This window comes from Vicia villosa, linkage group LG3 (genome assembly GCF_029867415.1).
Source record: "Vicia villosa cultivar HV-30 ecotype Madison, WI linkage group LG3, Vvil1.0, whole genome shotgun sequence".
Lineage (NCBI taxonomy): Eukaryota > Viridiplantae > Streptophyta > Magnoliopsida > Fabales > Fabaceae > Vicia > Vicia villosa.
In genome coordinates, this window is record NC_081182.1 from 214,923,993 (window position 1) to 214,941,680 (window position 17,688).

The following is a 17,688-nucleotide window of genomic DNA, read 5'->3' on the forward strand; positions in this document are numbered from 1 at the left end:
ATGTAGATTTTGCCTTATAGATCTACATAACACTTGTCAAATTACCTGATCTCTATCTTTCAAAGCGACCACTATGTAGCTTGACGACATGCAATATTTTGTCTATCATTCACAAACAATCGTTCTTTAGATTTTCAAACGACCTAATAAATAATGATCCATTAAAGAGCGCGCTCATAAGGATATCATTATGAGTAGAACTACCGAATTTTATAAAAAATAAGTAAAATCTTATATCAATTTTTTAAAAAATCCGATAAAAATGCAAAGTGTAAAAAACGATTATCATTTTTTTGCTTTCGCAATGGGGAATGTGACCCTAAACATTATTTCCATCAAGGATCAAATTCGGTATTCCACGAACCTTCGTTTCCTAACAGGAACTCGTTTACTACTCGAGTCCAAATGTTTGGTTCGTCTTTGAGATTTTTAGCCAAACATAAAATGAGAGAGAATAAATAATTAGAGGGATATTTTATTCAATATAAAAAATTGGGGGTACCAAGGTTAATTGCGAGGGTGTGTTGTGTGGACAAATTGTTGTTTGTAACATAAATTGGGCCAGGGCTGTGTTGAATGCAACCCGACCCGAGCAATAATGAAATGGAAATGGTATTCTGATTGAGAGAGAGAGAGAGAGACGACAGAATCGGTTGGAGATTAGAGAAAGAAAAAGAGAAAGCAAATCGATGGGTGAGAAGAGAGAAATACTTGCTCGAGAGTATGACCTGGATGCCAAATGGGATGCCTCCCTTGATCTCACCGTTCGCCGCTTCGTCTACTCTTCCTTTGCCGGTGCATTTGCCGGTCTCCTCTTATTCAGTCAGTTTTTCTTTTCTCAATGCTTCAAATCTTATCTAATCTTGTTTTCAAATATGTTTATACCATTATTAGGGTTTCGCTATTTTCATTCTATAAGATTTATTTTCCCAAACAATTACTTCAATTAGGGCGTTGTAATAGACGACGAGTGAGTGTGAATGCAGAATTGATCTATAGAGTAGGTTAATGACTTGTACTTGACCGCCACAAACATGCAAATCAGTGTTAATGTTGTCAATAGCATGCTATAGCGTAGTGGTGGTAAGTTCGGCGGGCACTATTGATCCGCAAGCCGCTGTCAACAATAGCGGTTGTAGCGGCCTCAAATTGCAAGCTTTTCTCCCGAATATAATGGGACGTTTTTTAATTGCAATGAACGAATACCAGTCATGAGACCTCCCTAAAATATAAATATGGAACTAATCAAGTTATTTTTATTGTACTAGGGAGTCCCCAGACTCGCTGGGCATCTATTGCTTTTGGTGCTGGAGTTGGAATAGGATCTGCTTACACAGAATGTTCTCGTTTGTTTGATGGATCTCCAGCAAAGCTAGCGCAACCTAAGGGCTCAGAGGCTCCTGCTCAGGTATGATTTGTCATCTATTTCTTGCTTTGGTTGTGCTATTTATATGTGATATATCGATAGCTACCAGATGGTAGAGTCATAGGGTTAAGAAATGCTTACTTCTTGTATAACTGAAATTGGTAATGGTAAAATTAATTTGTCTTCTATTTCATGTTTATATATAATCATTAGGCTTGATTGTGCAATGCATATGTGATATGTCGATAGCTACCAGATGGTAGAGTCATAGGGTTAAGAAATGATTACTTGTATAACTGAAACCGATAATGGTAAAATTGAGAGAATTAAAAGATAGTGAGAGGTTTATAGCAAAGAAAGTTGCAATTGAAGAAAGCGGTAATTTGTGTTTGCCCACTTGTGGAAGCAGACACGGTCTAAATTAGCACACTAGCCCTTGGAACCTCCATATTTAATTTCTTCTCCTCATCATCCTTAAAAAGGATAAAAATGTGTAGCATTCGCCGCCCATTCAACTTTTGGTAGACGTGCTAGTTATGTTCTGCATGAGAGAACAGATTATTCTCTCTTACTTCCTTGTGTATGGAAACATATCATCTTTGGTTATGGGAATGAATAGGAGCATATAAATGTACACACATAAAGCAGTGAACTAGTTTTAAGTTTTATATTTGATTTGTGGCAGCAGCCGAAGTTGGTATAGTAACTGGCAAATTCGATTAAATATGTATTTAATGAATTCAGTTGAGAATCTAACTACATGTTACTTGCTTTTGTTTCCAGATTCTCACACAGGATTCTGAATAGATGCTTTTGATGGATCCTGGTTCCTGGACAGTAAAGCCGAGTATTCTTGTGACTATTGATGCTTCTTTTACTCAGTTATAGCTATATTGACAATGTTGCACTCCATGATCATAAATTAACATCACGCATGGAAAATCATTTCCAAGCTGTTATCCTTTTGTTCTCCTGTAATGCTGCGCTATGTTTGTGTGGTGAATGATATAAAAGATCAAAAAAGCTTTCTTCAGATCTGAGCGCGTTTAAATTTCTTTTTTTTGGGAAAAAGATGTGTTTTAAAAGTTGAATTGGAGATTTGACGACAACAAGAAAAAATAATGCATACAAGTATTTTTTCAATGTGACATTATTTATAAAATAAAACTACATAATGTTCTTCCGATTTTTCAAAATTATAGTTATTGTCATCGAGGCCAAATTTCTAAACTCCTTAACTTTTACTATTAGTTAAAGTCCTTTGGTATAGTTTTTCCGGCTAATTGATTCACAAGATATGGTGAAATGTTTCTGCATTTCTGCAACAATTTTCCCTTGCTTCATGTGAAATATCTCATAATGTTGTGAGTGTTTACTTTTGAACATTCTACTTCACTTGTCCCATGATGGGCGAGCACATAATTCCACTCATCTATCTACCTTTTTCATTTATTTCAACTTATCTTTTTCATGAAAATAAGTAACGCCAAGAAAATATAACTGCCATTAATCAGTTTATAAATGCATTTAAAAAATGGCAACCAAAAACATTTTTAACCCGGTAACTTGAATATTTGATTCAAAGAGCACTTGAAACCACCCCAAGTAACTTGGCTGCCACCAACAATATGAAGAGCATAAGAGTTTCCAAGGTTACTATGCAAGAACGCTCCATGTTCCTACCTCTTGCAATGATTCCACCAGCAACATGTTTTTTTTCTTCTTTGTATGCCTTTTCGAGGGATTTAGAATCCCTAGTATCAAACATTTTATTTTATCAGAAGTTGTTAGATAGTGTTAAGAAGTGTGGTTGGACCTAACTCACCCTACAAAACCGGTTTGTAGGATGAGGATTGCCCCTACTTATAAGGACATGTTCATGTCATATATTGTCCGATGTGAGACTCTTAACAGATAGTTAAGAGACCGATATTAGTTGGTCACGGTTAGTTGTGCCCTCAATAGAAGTTGAAAATAGATAGTACTTGTGTATATAGAGGTGCTCGTAGAAGAATTATCATAGTTTCATGTCCTCTACCATCTTAAGGTCTCTCCTGTGCCATCCACATCATGTAGAGAAACTCTTCAAGTTCTACTTCCATTGTTCCTCCAACTCCGTTGTTGGATCCATCTCCAAATTAATCAATCAAGTTCATTTTATATTCTTCCTGGTGAATATGCAGCAAGTATTGAATGGAAGAAGCTACCTGCATACTTGGTCCAGATTGATTGAAAGACATTAATCACCATGAGATATTATTAGAATATCACAAAATAGAATATCCTGATATCATGGTAAAAGGAGTGATACAGCTACCATTACATTACATTACATTACATGCTTAAACCCAACCATACATGCCAATCAATTCATTAGTTTACTTATGAAGTTGGCCTTTATAAGTCTTGCATCATATATTTTCAAAATGGATCAACAGGCAGGCCAATTTCTGATCAGTTTAAAAATAGAATGGTCCACCGAAAGATTTGAAATTTTTTTCCAGCCTCCATATTTTTCCAGTTGCTTATTCTATGTCCTTGTTCTCTTATAAACATAAGATTTTGAGAAAAACCAGAAGGCGGACAATTCCACCACACTAAGAACAGCTAGAAGAGCATAGAAGTAATCAAGATGCGCATGATTAAGATTACTCGCAAACCAGCCCTCAGAGCCATCTTTACTTGTTCCTTTTTGAATAGCAGAGATGAGAAAGCTACTCAAAAAACTCCCAACCCCAAAAATACTTAAATAGAGGGAAAGACCCACACTTCTCAATTCATCTGGGACCTGATCGTAGAAAAATTCTTGCAGGCCTACCATTGTAAAGACATCAGATACCCCGAACAAAACATATTGAGGAATCAACCACCAGATGCTCATAGGTATTGTCACATTTGGCATATCAATTAGCCCGTGGTCACGAGCCACTTTGAGTCTTTTCATCTCGACAAAAGCTGCAATTACCATAGAAATTATAGAAAAAAGCATTCCAGTTCCAATTCTCTGTAGCATCGTGATGCCAGAGGGTTTACCAGTAAAGGTTCTTGCTATAGGAACGATAATGCGATCATAAACAGGAATAAAAAGAACAATTGAGAGACTGATAAAGGATTGAAGAGAAGCAGGGGGTACATAAAAACCAGGCAAAATTTTCCTGTCCAATGTAACACCTTGTTTTATAAAGAAGGTAGAAGACTGGGAAAACACAATGGCAAAAATTAAACTCGTAGCCCATATTGGAAGAAGTCTGAGGATTGCCTTCGCTTCTTCAACCTCAGAAACACTACAAGCTTTCCCCTTTCCCTTTGATCCGTCTGATGCAATTAATGCTTTGTTCAAGAAACTGCCATATTTGAGAGTAATGTACAAGGCAAAGTTATTTCCCAGTACAAATTTAATCTAATAATACACAATATGACAAATCTCAAATATCGTGACGACTATGGTAGAGAGAAAACTGCAGACTGTTTACCTAAATTGTTGAGAAGGTTGGTGAGGCAGAGAAGGAGGAGGAGGTTCCTGGAAGTTGGTGAGTGCGACAAAAAACACCCTACCAATTCTGGAAAAAGGTCCGCGTTGTTGATCCTGAGGGATGTTAAAGCGGTATGTCCAAGTTCCAAGCAAGAAAAGAGACAAGGCAATTAGCATTCCAATGCAAGGGATGCCAAAACCAAGAACCCAACCAACATTGTCCTGAATATAGTTCAAGATGGATACAGTGACAAGGACACCCGCAGTAAAGGTAAAATACCACCAATTGAAAAAAGAGCTTCTAGACTTGCGTTCTCCTGGATGGTTGATATCAAATTGATCAGCTCCAAATGCCTGAACACAAGGCTTATGTCCACCTTGTGCAAATGCGACAAGATATAGAGAAAAGAAGAATAAAATAGCTTGGCCGCCGTCGACATTGGAAGGCAGTGTAGCGGACAACGTCAATAGGCTCAGGGCCTTAAATGAAAGCAAATGTGAGGCAATCAAAATATATGAATATGTGTATGGCAAATTTGTATAGAATCAACTAATTAAGAATACAAACCAGAATATAAATAAGGGATGCAATAAGGATGGTGCGATAACGGCCAAGAAAAGAGTCAGCAAGAAAAGCACCGAGCAGGGGGAGTAAGGAGGCTGTTCCAGACCAGATGTTGACATTCTCGGCCGCAGTTACGGTGGATTGACCGAGTGGTCCGGTCAAATAATTGATGAGGTTTGAAGTAATTCCATAGTAAGCAAACCTCTCAGCAACTTCCACACCTAGTTTAAGCAAACAATACCATTTATATCAATCAGATCAGATTAGAGATGGATGAATGAATGAACATTACTTGAGTTTGACTTACTTATAATGAAAGCAGCAGCTTTCCAACCACCAGATTTTGATCGTAGGGCTGGGCTACCCTTGAAGTCGACCACACCGTCTACAGTCTCCAATAGCAGCGGAGTTTCAGAATCGCCGGCCATTTCATGAATTTAGAGCATCTCAATCATGTCATATATGGACTAAAATAATTTTCGCTACAAGACAAAGGATGACATTTAAGCATATGCTCAAAGTTTAATCAAATGAGATAGAAAACTCGATAACTCATTTTTAATCCCTTACAAAAACTACAGAAACTATTAAATCTAGATTAATCCTTAAAAAAATTTCATGTTCAATTTCTTAGAAAATTGAATTAAGTTATGTTAGTCTCTCGGTTAGGGTCTGTTTGGTTGGAGGTAAATGAAAGGGAGAGAAAGAAATATTTAGCAATTTATGTTTTTGGTTCAAATTTTAAGAGGGGGAGAGAGAGGTACATGGAGCAGATCAAAATCCCTCCTAGGCCACTTTTCGTTTCCCCTTTATTTGGGAGGATTTAGAGGAGAGGGGAGGTGTTCTATTTTAATTTTAATAATTATATTTTCATATTTATCCTTATTTTTTATTTAAATATGTACATATTTAGAATATCAGGACCGATCAAGCAAGTTGGCTTATAACAGACGGATAGAGAGTAGGACATATAATAGCTGGGAGTAATCTCGTAGATCTTCAGGTCAGCGGATTGCTTCCCTAGTCAGGTGACTTATAGCCTCTAACCTGGTAGTGAACGGCTTACCAGCCCGGCTCTACGATAATCCTACATCTCGGGAGACGTCGACTCCAATGAAGCCGGAACCACTCAATCGAGTAGGCAATTATGACTATCTACACATGAAGGGACACTATCGTTACAGGGGTTACAACTTCTTAACTGCTGACAACAGAGGTTATTGTCACTCAATCATTATGGAGGAAATCCAAGGTTCCTCCATTAATGATGGTGATTATCAAAAAGGGGGAGATTGTTAGAACATAGACTATCATATGCAATTTTTGGAATTTCTTTACCTTCTCCAAAAATATGGACTATCATATGCAATTTCTTGAATTTCTTTCCCTTCTCAAAAAATGTGGACTATCATATACAATTTCTAAAATTTCTTTCTCTACTTCAAAAATGTGCACTATCATATGCATTTTCTGATATTTCTTTCCCTTCCCCAAAAACGTGAAATAACATATGCAATTTCTGGAATTTATTTCCCTTCTCCATAAACGTGGCCTATCATATGCAATTTCTGAACTTTCTTTCCTTTCTCCAAAAATGTGGACTATCATATGCAATTTATATAATTTCTTTATCTTCTCCAAAAACGTGGACTATCACATGCAATTTTTGGAATTTCTTTCCCTTCTCCTAAAACGTGAACTATCATATGCAATTTCTAGAATTTCTTTCCCTTCTCCAAAAACGTAGACAATCATATGCAATTTCTGGAATTTCTTTCCCTTCTCCATAAACATGGACTATCATACGCAATTTATGGAATTTCTTCCCCATATCCAAAAACGTAGACTATCATATGCAATTTATGGAATTTCTTAACCTTCTCCAAAAACGTGGACTATCATATACAATTTATGAAATTTCTTTCCCTTCTCAAAAAACGTTGACTATCATATACAATTTCTGAAATTTCTTTCCCTTCTCCAAAAATGTGGACTATCATATGCAATTTATGAAATTTCTTTCACTTCTCCATAAACGTGGACTACGATATGCAATTTCTAAAATTTCTTTTCCTTCTCTAAAAACGAGACTATCATATGCAATTTCTGAAATTTCTTACCCTTCTCCAAAAACGTGGACTAACATATGAAATTTCTGGAATTTATTTCCCTTCTCCATAAACATGGACTATCATATGCAATTTCTGATTTTTCTTTCCCTTCTCCAAAAACGTGGACTATCATATATAATTTCTGAAATTTCTTACCTTCTCCAAAAACGTGGACTATCATATGAAATTTTTGGAATTTCTTTCCCTTCTCTAAAAACGTGAACTATCATATGCAATTTCTGGAATTTCTTTCCCTTCTCCAAAAACATGGACTATCATATGCAATTTTTGGAATTTCTTTCCCTTCTCCATAAACGTGGACTATCATATGCAATTTATGGAATTTCTTCCCCTTATCCAAAAACATAGACTATCATATGAAATTTAAAGATTTTCTTTACTTTCTCCAAAAACGTGGACTATTATATGCAATTTCTAGAATTTCATTACCTTCTCGAAAAACGTGGATTATCATATGCAATTTCTGAAATTTCTTTCCTTTATCAAAAAACGTGGACTATCATATCGAGTTTATGAAATTTCTTTCCCTTCTCCAAAAACATGGATTATCACATGCAATTTCGAAAATTTCTTTCCCTTTTCCAAAAATGTGGTCTATCATATGAAACTTATGAAATTTGTTTCCCTTCTTCAAAAACGTGGACTAGCATATGAAATTTCGGGAATTTAATTCCCTTCTCCATGAACGTGGACTATCATAAGGAATTTCTGAATTTTCTTTCCTTTCTCCAAAAACGATGACTATCATACGCAATTTCTGGAAATTATTTCCCTTGTCCATAAACGTGGACTATCATATGCAATTTCTGTATTTTCTTTCCCTTCTTCATAATCAAGGATTGTCATATGCAATTTATGGAATTTCCTTCCTTTCTCCATAAATGTGGTATATCATATGCAATTTATGGAATTTATTTCTCTTCTCCAGAAACGTGGACTATCATAAGGAATTTATGAAATTTCTTTTCCTTCTCCAAAAATGTGGACTATCATATACAATTTTTGAAATTTCATTCCCTTCTCAAAAAACATGGATTATCATATGCAATTTTCAAAATTTCATTCCCTTATCCAAAAACGTGTACTATCATATGCAATTTCTGAAATTTCTTTCCCTTTTCCAAAAACGTGGACTATCATATGCAATTTATGAAATTAATTTCCCTTCTCCAAAAACGTAGACTATCATATGCAATTTCTGAAATTTCTTTACCTTCTCCAAAAACATGTACTATCATATGCAATATCTTGAATTTCTTTCTCTTCTCCAAAAATGTGGACTATCATACACAATTTCTAAAATTTCTTTCCCTACTCCAAAAATGTGTACTATCATATGCATTTTCTGAAGTTTCTTTCCCTTCTCCAAAAACGTGGACTAACATATGCAATTTCTGTAATTTATTTCCCTTCTCCATAAACGTGGCCTAGCATATGCAATTTATGAATTTTTTCCTTTCTCCAAAAACGTGGACTATCATATGCAATTTCTGAAATTTCTCTACCTTCTCCAAAAATGTGGACTATCATATGCAATTTTTGGAATTTCTTTCCCTTCTCTTAAAACGTGAACTACCATATGCAATTTATGGAATTATTTTCCCTTCTCCATAAACGTGGACTATCATATGTAATTTATGGAATTTCTCCCCCTTATCCAAAAACGTAGACTATCATATGCAATTTATGGAATTTCTTTACCTTCTCAAAAAACGTGGACTATCATATACAATTTCTGAAATTTCTTTCCCTTCTCCATAAACATGGACTATCATATGCAATTTTTGATTTGTTCTTTCCCTTCTCCAAAAACGTGGACTATCATATGAAATTTCTGAAATTTCTTTCCCTTCTCCATAAACTTGGACTATGATATGCAATTTCTCGAACTTATTTTCCTTCTCCATTAACGTGGACAATCATATGCTATTTATGAAATTTCTTACCCTTCTCTAAAAACATATACTAACATAAGGAATTTCCGAATTTTCTTTCCTTTCTCCAAAAACGATGACTATCATACGCAATTTCATGAAATTATTTCCCTTGTCCGTAAACGTGGACTATCATATGCAATTTCTAAATTTTCTTTCCCTTCTTCATAAACAAGGACTATCATATGCAATTTATGGAATTTCTTTCCCTTCTCCATAAATGTGGTCTATCATATGCAATTTATGGAATTTATTTCTCTTCTCCAGAAACGTGGACTATCATATGTAATTTTTAAATTTCTTTACCCAATTGAAAAACATGGACTATCGTATGTAATTTATGGAATTTCTTTCCCTCTCCAAAAACATGGACTATCATATGCAATTTATGGAATTTCTTTCCCTTCTCCAAAAACGTGGACTATCATATGGAACTTATGAAATTTCTTTTCCTTCTCTAAAAACATGGACTATCATATGCAATTTATGAAATTTCATTCCCTTCTCAAAAAACATGGACTATCATATGCAATTTTCAAAATTTCATTCTCTTCTCCAAAAACGTGTACTATCATATGCAATTTCTGAAATTTCTTTCCCTTTTCCAAAAACGTAGACAATCATATGCAATTTATGAAATTAATTTCCCTTCTTTAAAAGCGCGGACTATCATATGCAATTTCTGAAATTTCTTTACCTTCTCCAAAAACATGGACTATGATATGCAATATCTTGAATTTCTTTCTCTTCTCCAAAAATGTGGAATATCATACACAATTTCTAAAATTTCTTTACCTTCTCCAAAAATATGGACTATCATATGTATTTTTTGAAATTTCTTTCCCTTCTCCAAAAACGTCGACTAACATATGCAATTTTTGGAATTTATTTCCCTTCTCCATGAACGTGGACTATCATAAGGAATTTCTGGAATTTCTTTCCCTTCTCCAAAAACGCGGACTAGCATAAGAAATTTCAGGAATTTTAATTCCCTTCTCCATGAACGTGGACTATCATAAGGAATTTCTGAAATTTCTTTCCTTTCTCCAAATACGTGGACTATCATACGCAGTTTTTGGAATTTATTTCCCTTGTCCACAAACGTGGACTATCATATGCAATTTATGAATTTTCTTTCCCTTCTTCTTAAACGTGGACTATCATATGCAATTTATGGAATTTCTTCCCCATCACCAAAAATGTGGTCTATCATATGCAATTTATGGAATTTATTTCTCTTCTCCAGAAACGTGGACTATCACATGCAATTTTTGAAAATTCTTTTCCTTCTCCAAATACATGGACTATCATATGCAATTTATGAAATTTCTTTCCCTTCTCCAAAAATGTGGACAATCATATACAATTTTTGAAATTTCACTCCTTTCTCCAAAAACATGGACTATCATATGCAATTTCTGAAATTTCTTTTCCTTCTCCAAAAACGTGGACTATCATATGCATTTTCTAAAATTTCTTTCCCTTCTCCAAAAACGTGGACTATCATATGTAATTTCTGAAATTTTTTTCCCTTCTAAAAAAACATGGACTATCATACGCATTTTCGGAAATTCCTATACCTTCTCCAAAAATGAGGACTATCATATGCAATTTCTAGAATTTAATTCCCTTCTCCAAAAAGGTGGAATATCATATCCAATTTGTGAAATTTCTTTCCCTTCTCCAAAAACGTGAACTATCAAATGCAATTTATGAAATTTCTTTCCCTTCTCTAAAGCGTGGACTATCCTATGCATTTTCTTGAATTTTTTTCCTTCTCCAAAAACATGGACTATCATAAGTAATTTATGAAATTTCTTTCCCTTCTCCTAAAACATGGATATCATACGTATATTCAGTAATTCCTTTACCTTCTCTAAAAAACGTGGACTATCTTATGCAATTTCTAGAATTTCTTTTCCTTCTCATAAAACATGGACTATCATATGCAATTTATGAAATTTCTTTCCCTTCTCCAAAAACATGGACTATCATCTGAAATTTTTGAAATTTCTTTCCCTTCTCCAAAAACGTGAACAATCATATGCAATTTCTGTAAATTCTTTCCCTTCTCCAAATCATGGACTATCATATGCAATTTGTGGAATTTCTTTCCCGTCTACAAAAACGTGGATTATCATATGCAATTTCTGAAATTTCTTTTGCTTCTCCAAAAACGTAGACTATCATAAGTAATTTCTGGAAATTCTTTCCCTTCTCCAAAATCGTGGACTATCATATGCAATTTCAGAAATTTCTTTTTTTTCTCCAAAAATGTGGACCATCATATGCAATTTCTTAAACTTCTTTTCCGTCTCCAAAAAAGTGCACTATCCTATGCAATTTCTGAAATTTCCTTACCTTCTCCAAAAACATGGACTATCATATGCAATGTCTAAAATTTCTTTTCCTTCTCCAAAAACATGGACTAACATATGCAATTTTTGAAATTTCTTCCCCTTCTCCAAAAACATGGACTATCATATGCAATTTGTAAAATTTCTTTCCCTTCTCCAAAAACATAGACTATCATATGCAATTTCTGAAATTTCTTTTCCTTCTCCAAAAACGTGGACTATCATATGCAATTTTTGAAATTTCTTTCCCTTCTCTATATATATGGACTATCATATGCAATTTATGAAATTTCTTTCCCTTCTCTAAAAACATGGACTATCATATGCGATTTCTGAAATTTCTTTCTCTTCTCCAAAAATGTGGACTATCATATACAATTTTTGAATTTTCACTCCTTTCTCCAAAAACATGGACTATCATATGCAATTTCAGAAATTTCTTTTCCTTCTCCAAAAACGTGGACTATCACATGCAATTTTTGAAATTTCTTTCCCTTCTCCAAATACATGGACTATCATATGCAATTTATGAAATTTTTTTCCCTTCTCCAAAAATGGGGACTATCATATACAATTTTTAAAATTTCACTCCTTTCTCCAAAAACATGGACTATCATATGCAATTTCTGAAATTTCTTTTCCTTCTCAAAAAACATGGACTATCATATGCAATTTCTAAAATTTCTTTCCCTTCTCCAAAAACGTGGACTATCATATATAATTTCTGAAATTTCTTTCCCTTCTAAAAAAACATGGACTATCATACGCATTTTCGGAAATTCCTATACCTTCTCCAAAAATGAGGACTATCATATGCAATTTCTAGAATTTAATTACCTTCTCCAAAAAGGTGGACTATCATATGCAATTTATGAAATTTCTTTCCCTTCTCCAAAAACGTGAACTATCAAATGCAATTTATGAAATTTCTTTCCCTTCTCTAAAGCGTGGACTATCCTATGCATTTTCTTTATTTTATTTCCTTCTCCAAAAACGTGGACTATCATAAGTAATTTATGAAATTTCTTTCCCTTCTCCTAAAACATGGACTATCATACGTATATTCAGTAATTCCTTTACCTTCTCAAAAAAGGTGGACTATCATATGCAATTTGTGAAATTTCTTTCCCTTCTCCAAAAACGTGAACAATCATATGCAATTTATGTAAATTCTTTCCCTTCTCCAAATCGTGGACTATCATATGCAATTTATGGAATTTCTTTCCCGTCTCCAAAAACGTGGATTATCATATGCAATTTATGAAATTTATTTTCCTTCTCCAAAAACGTGGACTATCATAAGTAATTTCTGGAAACTCTTTCCCTTCTCCAAAAACAAGGACTATAATATGCAATTTCAGAAATTTCTTTTTTTTCTCCAAAAACAGGGACCATCATATGCAATTTCTGAAATTTCTTTTCCGTCTCCAAAAAAGTGCATTATCCTATGCAATTTCTGAAAATTTCTTTACCTTCTCCAAAAACATGGACTATCATATGCAATGTCTGAAATTTCTTTTCCTTCTCCAAAAACGTGGACTAATATATGCAATTTTTGAAATTTCTTTCCCTTCTCCAAAAACATGGACTATCATATGCAATTTGTAAAATTTCTTTCCCTTCTACAAAAACATAGACTATCATATGCAATTTCTGAAATTTCTTTTCCTTCTCCAAAAACATAGACTATCATATGCAATTTCTGAAATTTCTTTTCCTTCTCCAAAAACGTGGACTATCATATGCAATTTTTGATATTTCTTTCCCTTCTCCAAAAACGTGGACTATCACATGCAATTTTTGAAATTTCTTTCCCTTCTCCAAATACAAGGACTATCATATGCAATTTATGAATTTTCTTTCCCTTCTCCAAAAATATGGACTATCATATGCAATTTTTGAAATTTCATTCCTTTCTCCAAAAACATGGACTATCATATGCAATTTCTGAAATTTCTATCAGGTGCAATTTCTAAAATTTCTTTCCCTTCTCCAAAAACGTGGACTATCATATGTAATTTCTGAAATTTCTTTCCCTTCTTAAAAAACATGGACTATCATACGCATTTTTGGAAATTCCTATACCTTCTCCAAAAATGAGGACTATCATATGCAATTTTCAGAATTTAATTCCCTTCTCCAAAAAGGTGGACTATCATATGCAATTTGTGAAATTTCTTTCCCTTCTCCAAAAACGTGAACTATCAAATGCAATTTATGAAATTTCTTTCCCTTCTCTAAAGCGTGGACTATCCTATGCATTTTTTTAAATTTATTTCCTTCTCCAAAAACGTGGAATATCATAAGTAATTTATGAAATTTCTTCCCCTTCTCCTAAAACATGGACTATCATACGTATATTCAGTAATTCCTTTACCTTCTCTAAAAAACGTGGACTATCTTATGCAATTTCTAGAATTTCATTTCCTTCTCAAAAAACATGGACTATCATATGCAATTTATGAAATTTCTTTCCCTTCTCCAAAAACGTGGACTATCATCTCCAATTTTTGAAATTTCTTTCCCTTCTCCAAAGACGTGAAAAATCATATGCAATTTCTGTAAATTCTTTCCCTTCTCTAAATCGTGGACTATCATATGCAATTTATGGAATTTCTTTCCCGTCTCCAAAAACGTTGATTATCATATGCAATTTATGAAATTTCTTTTCCTTCTCCAAAAACGTGGACTATCATAAGTAATTTTTGGAAATTCTTTCCCTTCTCCAAAAACGTGGACTATAATATGCAATTTCTGAAATTTTTTTTTTCTCCAAAAACGTGGACCATCATATGCAATTTCTGAAGTTTCTTTTCCGTCTCCAAAAAAGTGCACTATCCTATGCAATTTCTGAAATTTCTTTACCTTCTCCAAAAACATGGACTATCATATGCAATTTCTGAAATTTCTTTTCCTTCTCCAAAAACGTGGACTAACATATGCAATTTTTGAAATTTCTTTCCCTTCTCCAAAAACATGGACTATCATATGCAATTTGTAAAATTTCTTTCCCTTCTCCAAAAACATAAACTATCATATGCAATTTCTGAAATTTCTTTTCCTTCTCCAAAAACGTGGACTATCATATGCAATTTTTGATATTTCTTTCCCTTCTCCAAAAACGTGGACTATCAAATGCAATTTTTGAAATTTCTTTCCCTTCTCCAAATACAAGGACTATCATATGCAATTTATGAAATTTCTTTCCCTTCTCCAAAAACGTGAACTATCAAATGAGATTTATGAAATTTCTTTCCCTTCTCTAAAGCGGGGACTATCCTCTGCATTTTCTTTATTTTATTTCCTTCTCCCAAAACGTGGACTATCATAAGTAATTTATGAAATTTCTTTCCTTTCTCCTAAAACATGGACTATCATACGTATATTCAGTAATTCCTTTACCTTCTCTAAAAAACGTGGACTATCTTATGCAATGTCTAGAATTTCTTTTCCTTCTCAAAAAACATGGACTATCATATGCAATTTATGAAATTTCTTTCCCTTCTCCAAAAACGTGGACTATCATCTGCAATTTTTGAAATTTCTTTCCCTTCTCCAAAAACGTGAACAATCATATGCAATTTCTGTAAATTCTTTCCCTTCTCCAAATCGTGGACTATCATATGCAATTTATGGAAATTCTTTCCCGTCTTCAAAAACGTGGATTATCATATGCAATTTATGAAATTTCTTTTCCTTCTCCAAAAACGTGGACTATCATAAGTAATTTCTGGAAATTCTTTCCCTTCTCCAAAAACGTGGACTATAATATGCAATTTCAGAAATTTCTTTTTTTTCTCCAAAAACGGGGACCATCATATACAATTTCTGAAGTTTCTTTTCCGTCTCCAAAAAAGTACATTATCCTATGCAATTTCTGAAATTTCTTTACCTTCTCCAAAAACATGGACTATCATATGCAATGTCTGAAATTTCTTCTCCTTCTCCAAAAACGTGGACTAACATATGCAATTTTTGAAATTTCTTTCCCTTCTCCAAAAACATGGACTATCATATGCAATTTGTAAAATTTCTTTCCCTTCTCCAAAAACATAGACTATCATATGTAATTAGTTAAATTTCTTTTCCTTCTCCAAAAACGTGGACTATCATATGCAATTTTTGATACTTCTTTCCCTTCTCCAAAAACGTGGACTATCACATGCAATTTTTGAAATTTCTTTCCCTTCTCCAAATACAAGGACTATCATATGCAATTTATGAAATTTCTTTCCCTTCTCCAAAAATGTGGACTATCATATACAATTTTTGAAATTTCATTCCTTTCTCCAAAAACATGGACTATCATATGCAATTTCTGAAATTTCTATCAGATGCAATTTCTAAAATTTCTTTCCCTTCTCCAAAAACGTGGACTATCATATGTAATTTCTGAAATTTCTTTCCCTTCTTAAAAAACATGGACTATCATACGCATTTTTGGAAATTCCTATACCTTCTCCAAAAATGAGGACTATCATATGCAATTTCTAGAATTTAATTCCCTTCTCCAAAAAGGTGGACTATCATATGCAATTTATGAAATTTCTTTCCCTTCTCCAAAAACGTGAACTATCAAATGCAATTTATGAAATTTCTTTCCCTTCTCTAAAGCGTGGACTATCCTCTGCATTTTCTTTATTTTATTTCCTTCTCCCAAAACGTGGACTATCATAAGTAATTTATGAAATTTCTTTCCCTTCTCCTAAAACATGGACTATCATACGTATATTCAGTAATTCCTTTACCTTCTCTAAAAAACGTGGACTATCTTTTGCAATTTCTAGAATTTCTTTTCCTTCTCAAAAAACATGGACTATCATATGCAATTTATGAAATTTCTTTCCCTTCTCAAAAAACGTGGACTATCATCTGCAATTTTTGAAATTTCTTTCCCTTCTCCAAAAACGTGAACAATCATATGCAATTTCTGTAAATTCTTTCCCTTCTCCAAATCGTGGACTATCATATGCAATTTATGGAAATTCTTTCCCGTCTTCAAAAACGTGGATTATCATATGCAATTTATGAAATTTCTTTTCCTTCTCCAAAAACGTGGACTATCATAAGTAATTTCTGGAAATTCTTTCCCTTCTCCAAAAACGTGGACTATAATATGCAATTTCAGAAATTTCTTTTTTTTCTCCAAAAACGGGGACCATCATATACAATTTCTGAAGTTTCTTTTCCGTCTCCAAAAAAGTACATTATCCTATGCAATTTCTGAAATTTCTTTACCTTCTCCAAAAACATGGACTATCATATGCAATGTCTGAAATTTCTTCTCCTTCTCCAAAAACGTGGACTAACATATGCAATTTTTGAAATTTCTTTCCCTTCTCCAAAAACATGGACTATCATATGCAATTTGTAAAATTTCTTTCCCTTCTCCAAAAACATAGACTATCATATGTAATTAGTTAAATTTCTTTTCCTTCTCCAAAAACGTGGACTATCATATGCAATTTTTGATACTTCTTTCCCTTCTCCAAAAACGTGGACTATCACATGCAATTTTTGAAATTTCTTTCCCTTCTCCAAATACAAGGACTATCATATGCAATTTATGAAATTTCTTTCCCTTCTCCAAAAATGTGGACTATCATATACAATTTTTGAAATTTCATTCCTTTCTCCAAAAACATGGACTATCATATGCAATTTCTGAAATTTCTATCAGATGCAATTTCTAAAATTTCTTTCCCTTCTCCAAAAACGTGGACTATCATATGTAATTTCTGAAATTTCTTTCCCTTCTTAAAAAACATGGACTATCATACGCATTTTTGGAAATTCCTATACCTTCTCCAAAAATGAGGACTATCATATGCAATTTCTAGAATTTAATTCCCTTCTCCAAAA

At 33.6% G+C, this 17,688-nt stretch overlaps 2 protein-coding genes across 2 annotated transcripts; one reads left to right on the forward strand and one right to left on the reverse strand.

The window, feature by feature from the left end:
* The first annotated feature begins 624 nt into the window (after positions 1–624).
* Positions 625–2,399, forward strand: LOC131593532 (MICOS complex subunit MIC10-like). Its single transcript, XM_058866049.1, has 3 exons — positions 625–822; positions 1,269–1,408; positions 2,150–2,399. The coding sequence occupies exons 1-3, from the start codon at positions 690–692 to the stop codon at positions 2,171–2,173; spliced, it is 297 nt and encodes a 98-aa protein (XP_058722032.1). The 5' UTR covers positions 625–689; the 3' UTR covers positions 2,174–2,399.
* A 1,192-nt stretch (positions 2,400–3,591) lies between these two features.
* On the reverse strand, positions 3,592–5,932 carry LOC131593531 (protein NRT1/ PTR FAMILY 5.10-like). The gene is made up of 4 exons (XM_058866048.1): positions 5,711–5,932; positions 5,407–5,624; positions 4,840–5,318; positions 3,592–4,710 (listed from the first exon to the last, which is right to left on the reverse strand). Exons 1-4 carry the CDS (start codon positions 5,829–5,831, stop codon positions 3,897–3,899), a joined length of 1,632 nt encoding a protein of 543 aa, XP_058722031.1. The 5' UTR covers positions 5,832–5,932; the 3' UTR covers positions 3,592–3,896.
* Positions 5,933–17,688: the final 11,756 nt, after the last annotated feature.

Coding starts and splice junctions, on each gene's coding strand:
- LOC131593532 (XM_058866049.1), top strand. CDS start 690: ATGGGTGAGAAGAGAGAAATACTTGCTCGAGAGTATGACCTGGATGCC. Junction 823..1,268: donor TGCCGGTCTCCTCTTATTCA/GTCAGTTTTTCT, acceptor TTATTGTACTAG/GGAGTCCCCAGACTCGCTGG. Junction 1,409..2,149: donor GCTCAGAGGCTCCTGCTCAG/GTATGATTTGTC, acceptor TTTTGTTTCCAG/ATTCTCACACAGGATTCTGA.
- LOC131593531 (XM_058866048.1), bottom strand. CDS start 5,831: ATGGCCGGCGATTCTGAAACTCCGCTGCTATTGGAGACTGTAGACGGT. Junction 5,625..5,710: donor AGCTGCTGCTTTCATTATAA/GTAAGTCAAACT, acceptor TGCTTAAACTAG/GTGTGGAAGTTGCTGAGAGG. Junction 5,319..5,406: donor CATCCCTTATTTATATTCTG/GTTTGTATTCTT, acceptor CTTTCATTTAAG/GCCCTGAGCCTATTGACGTT.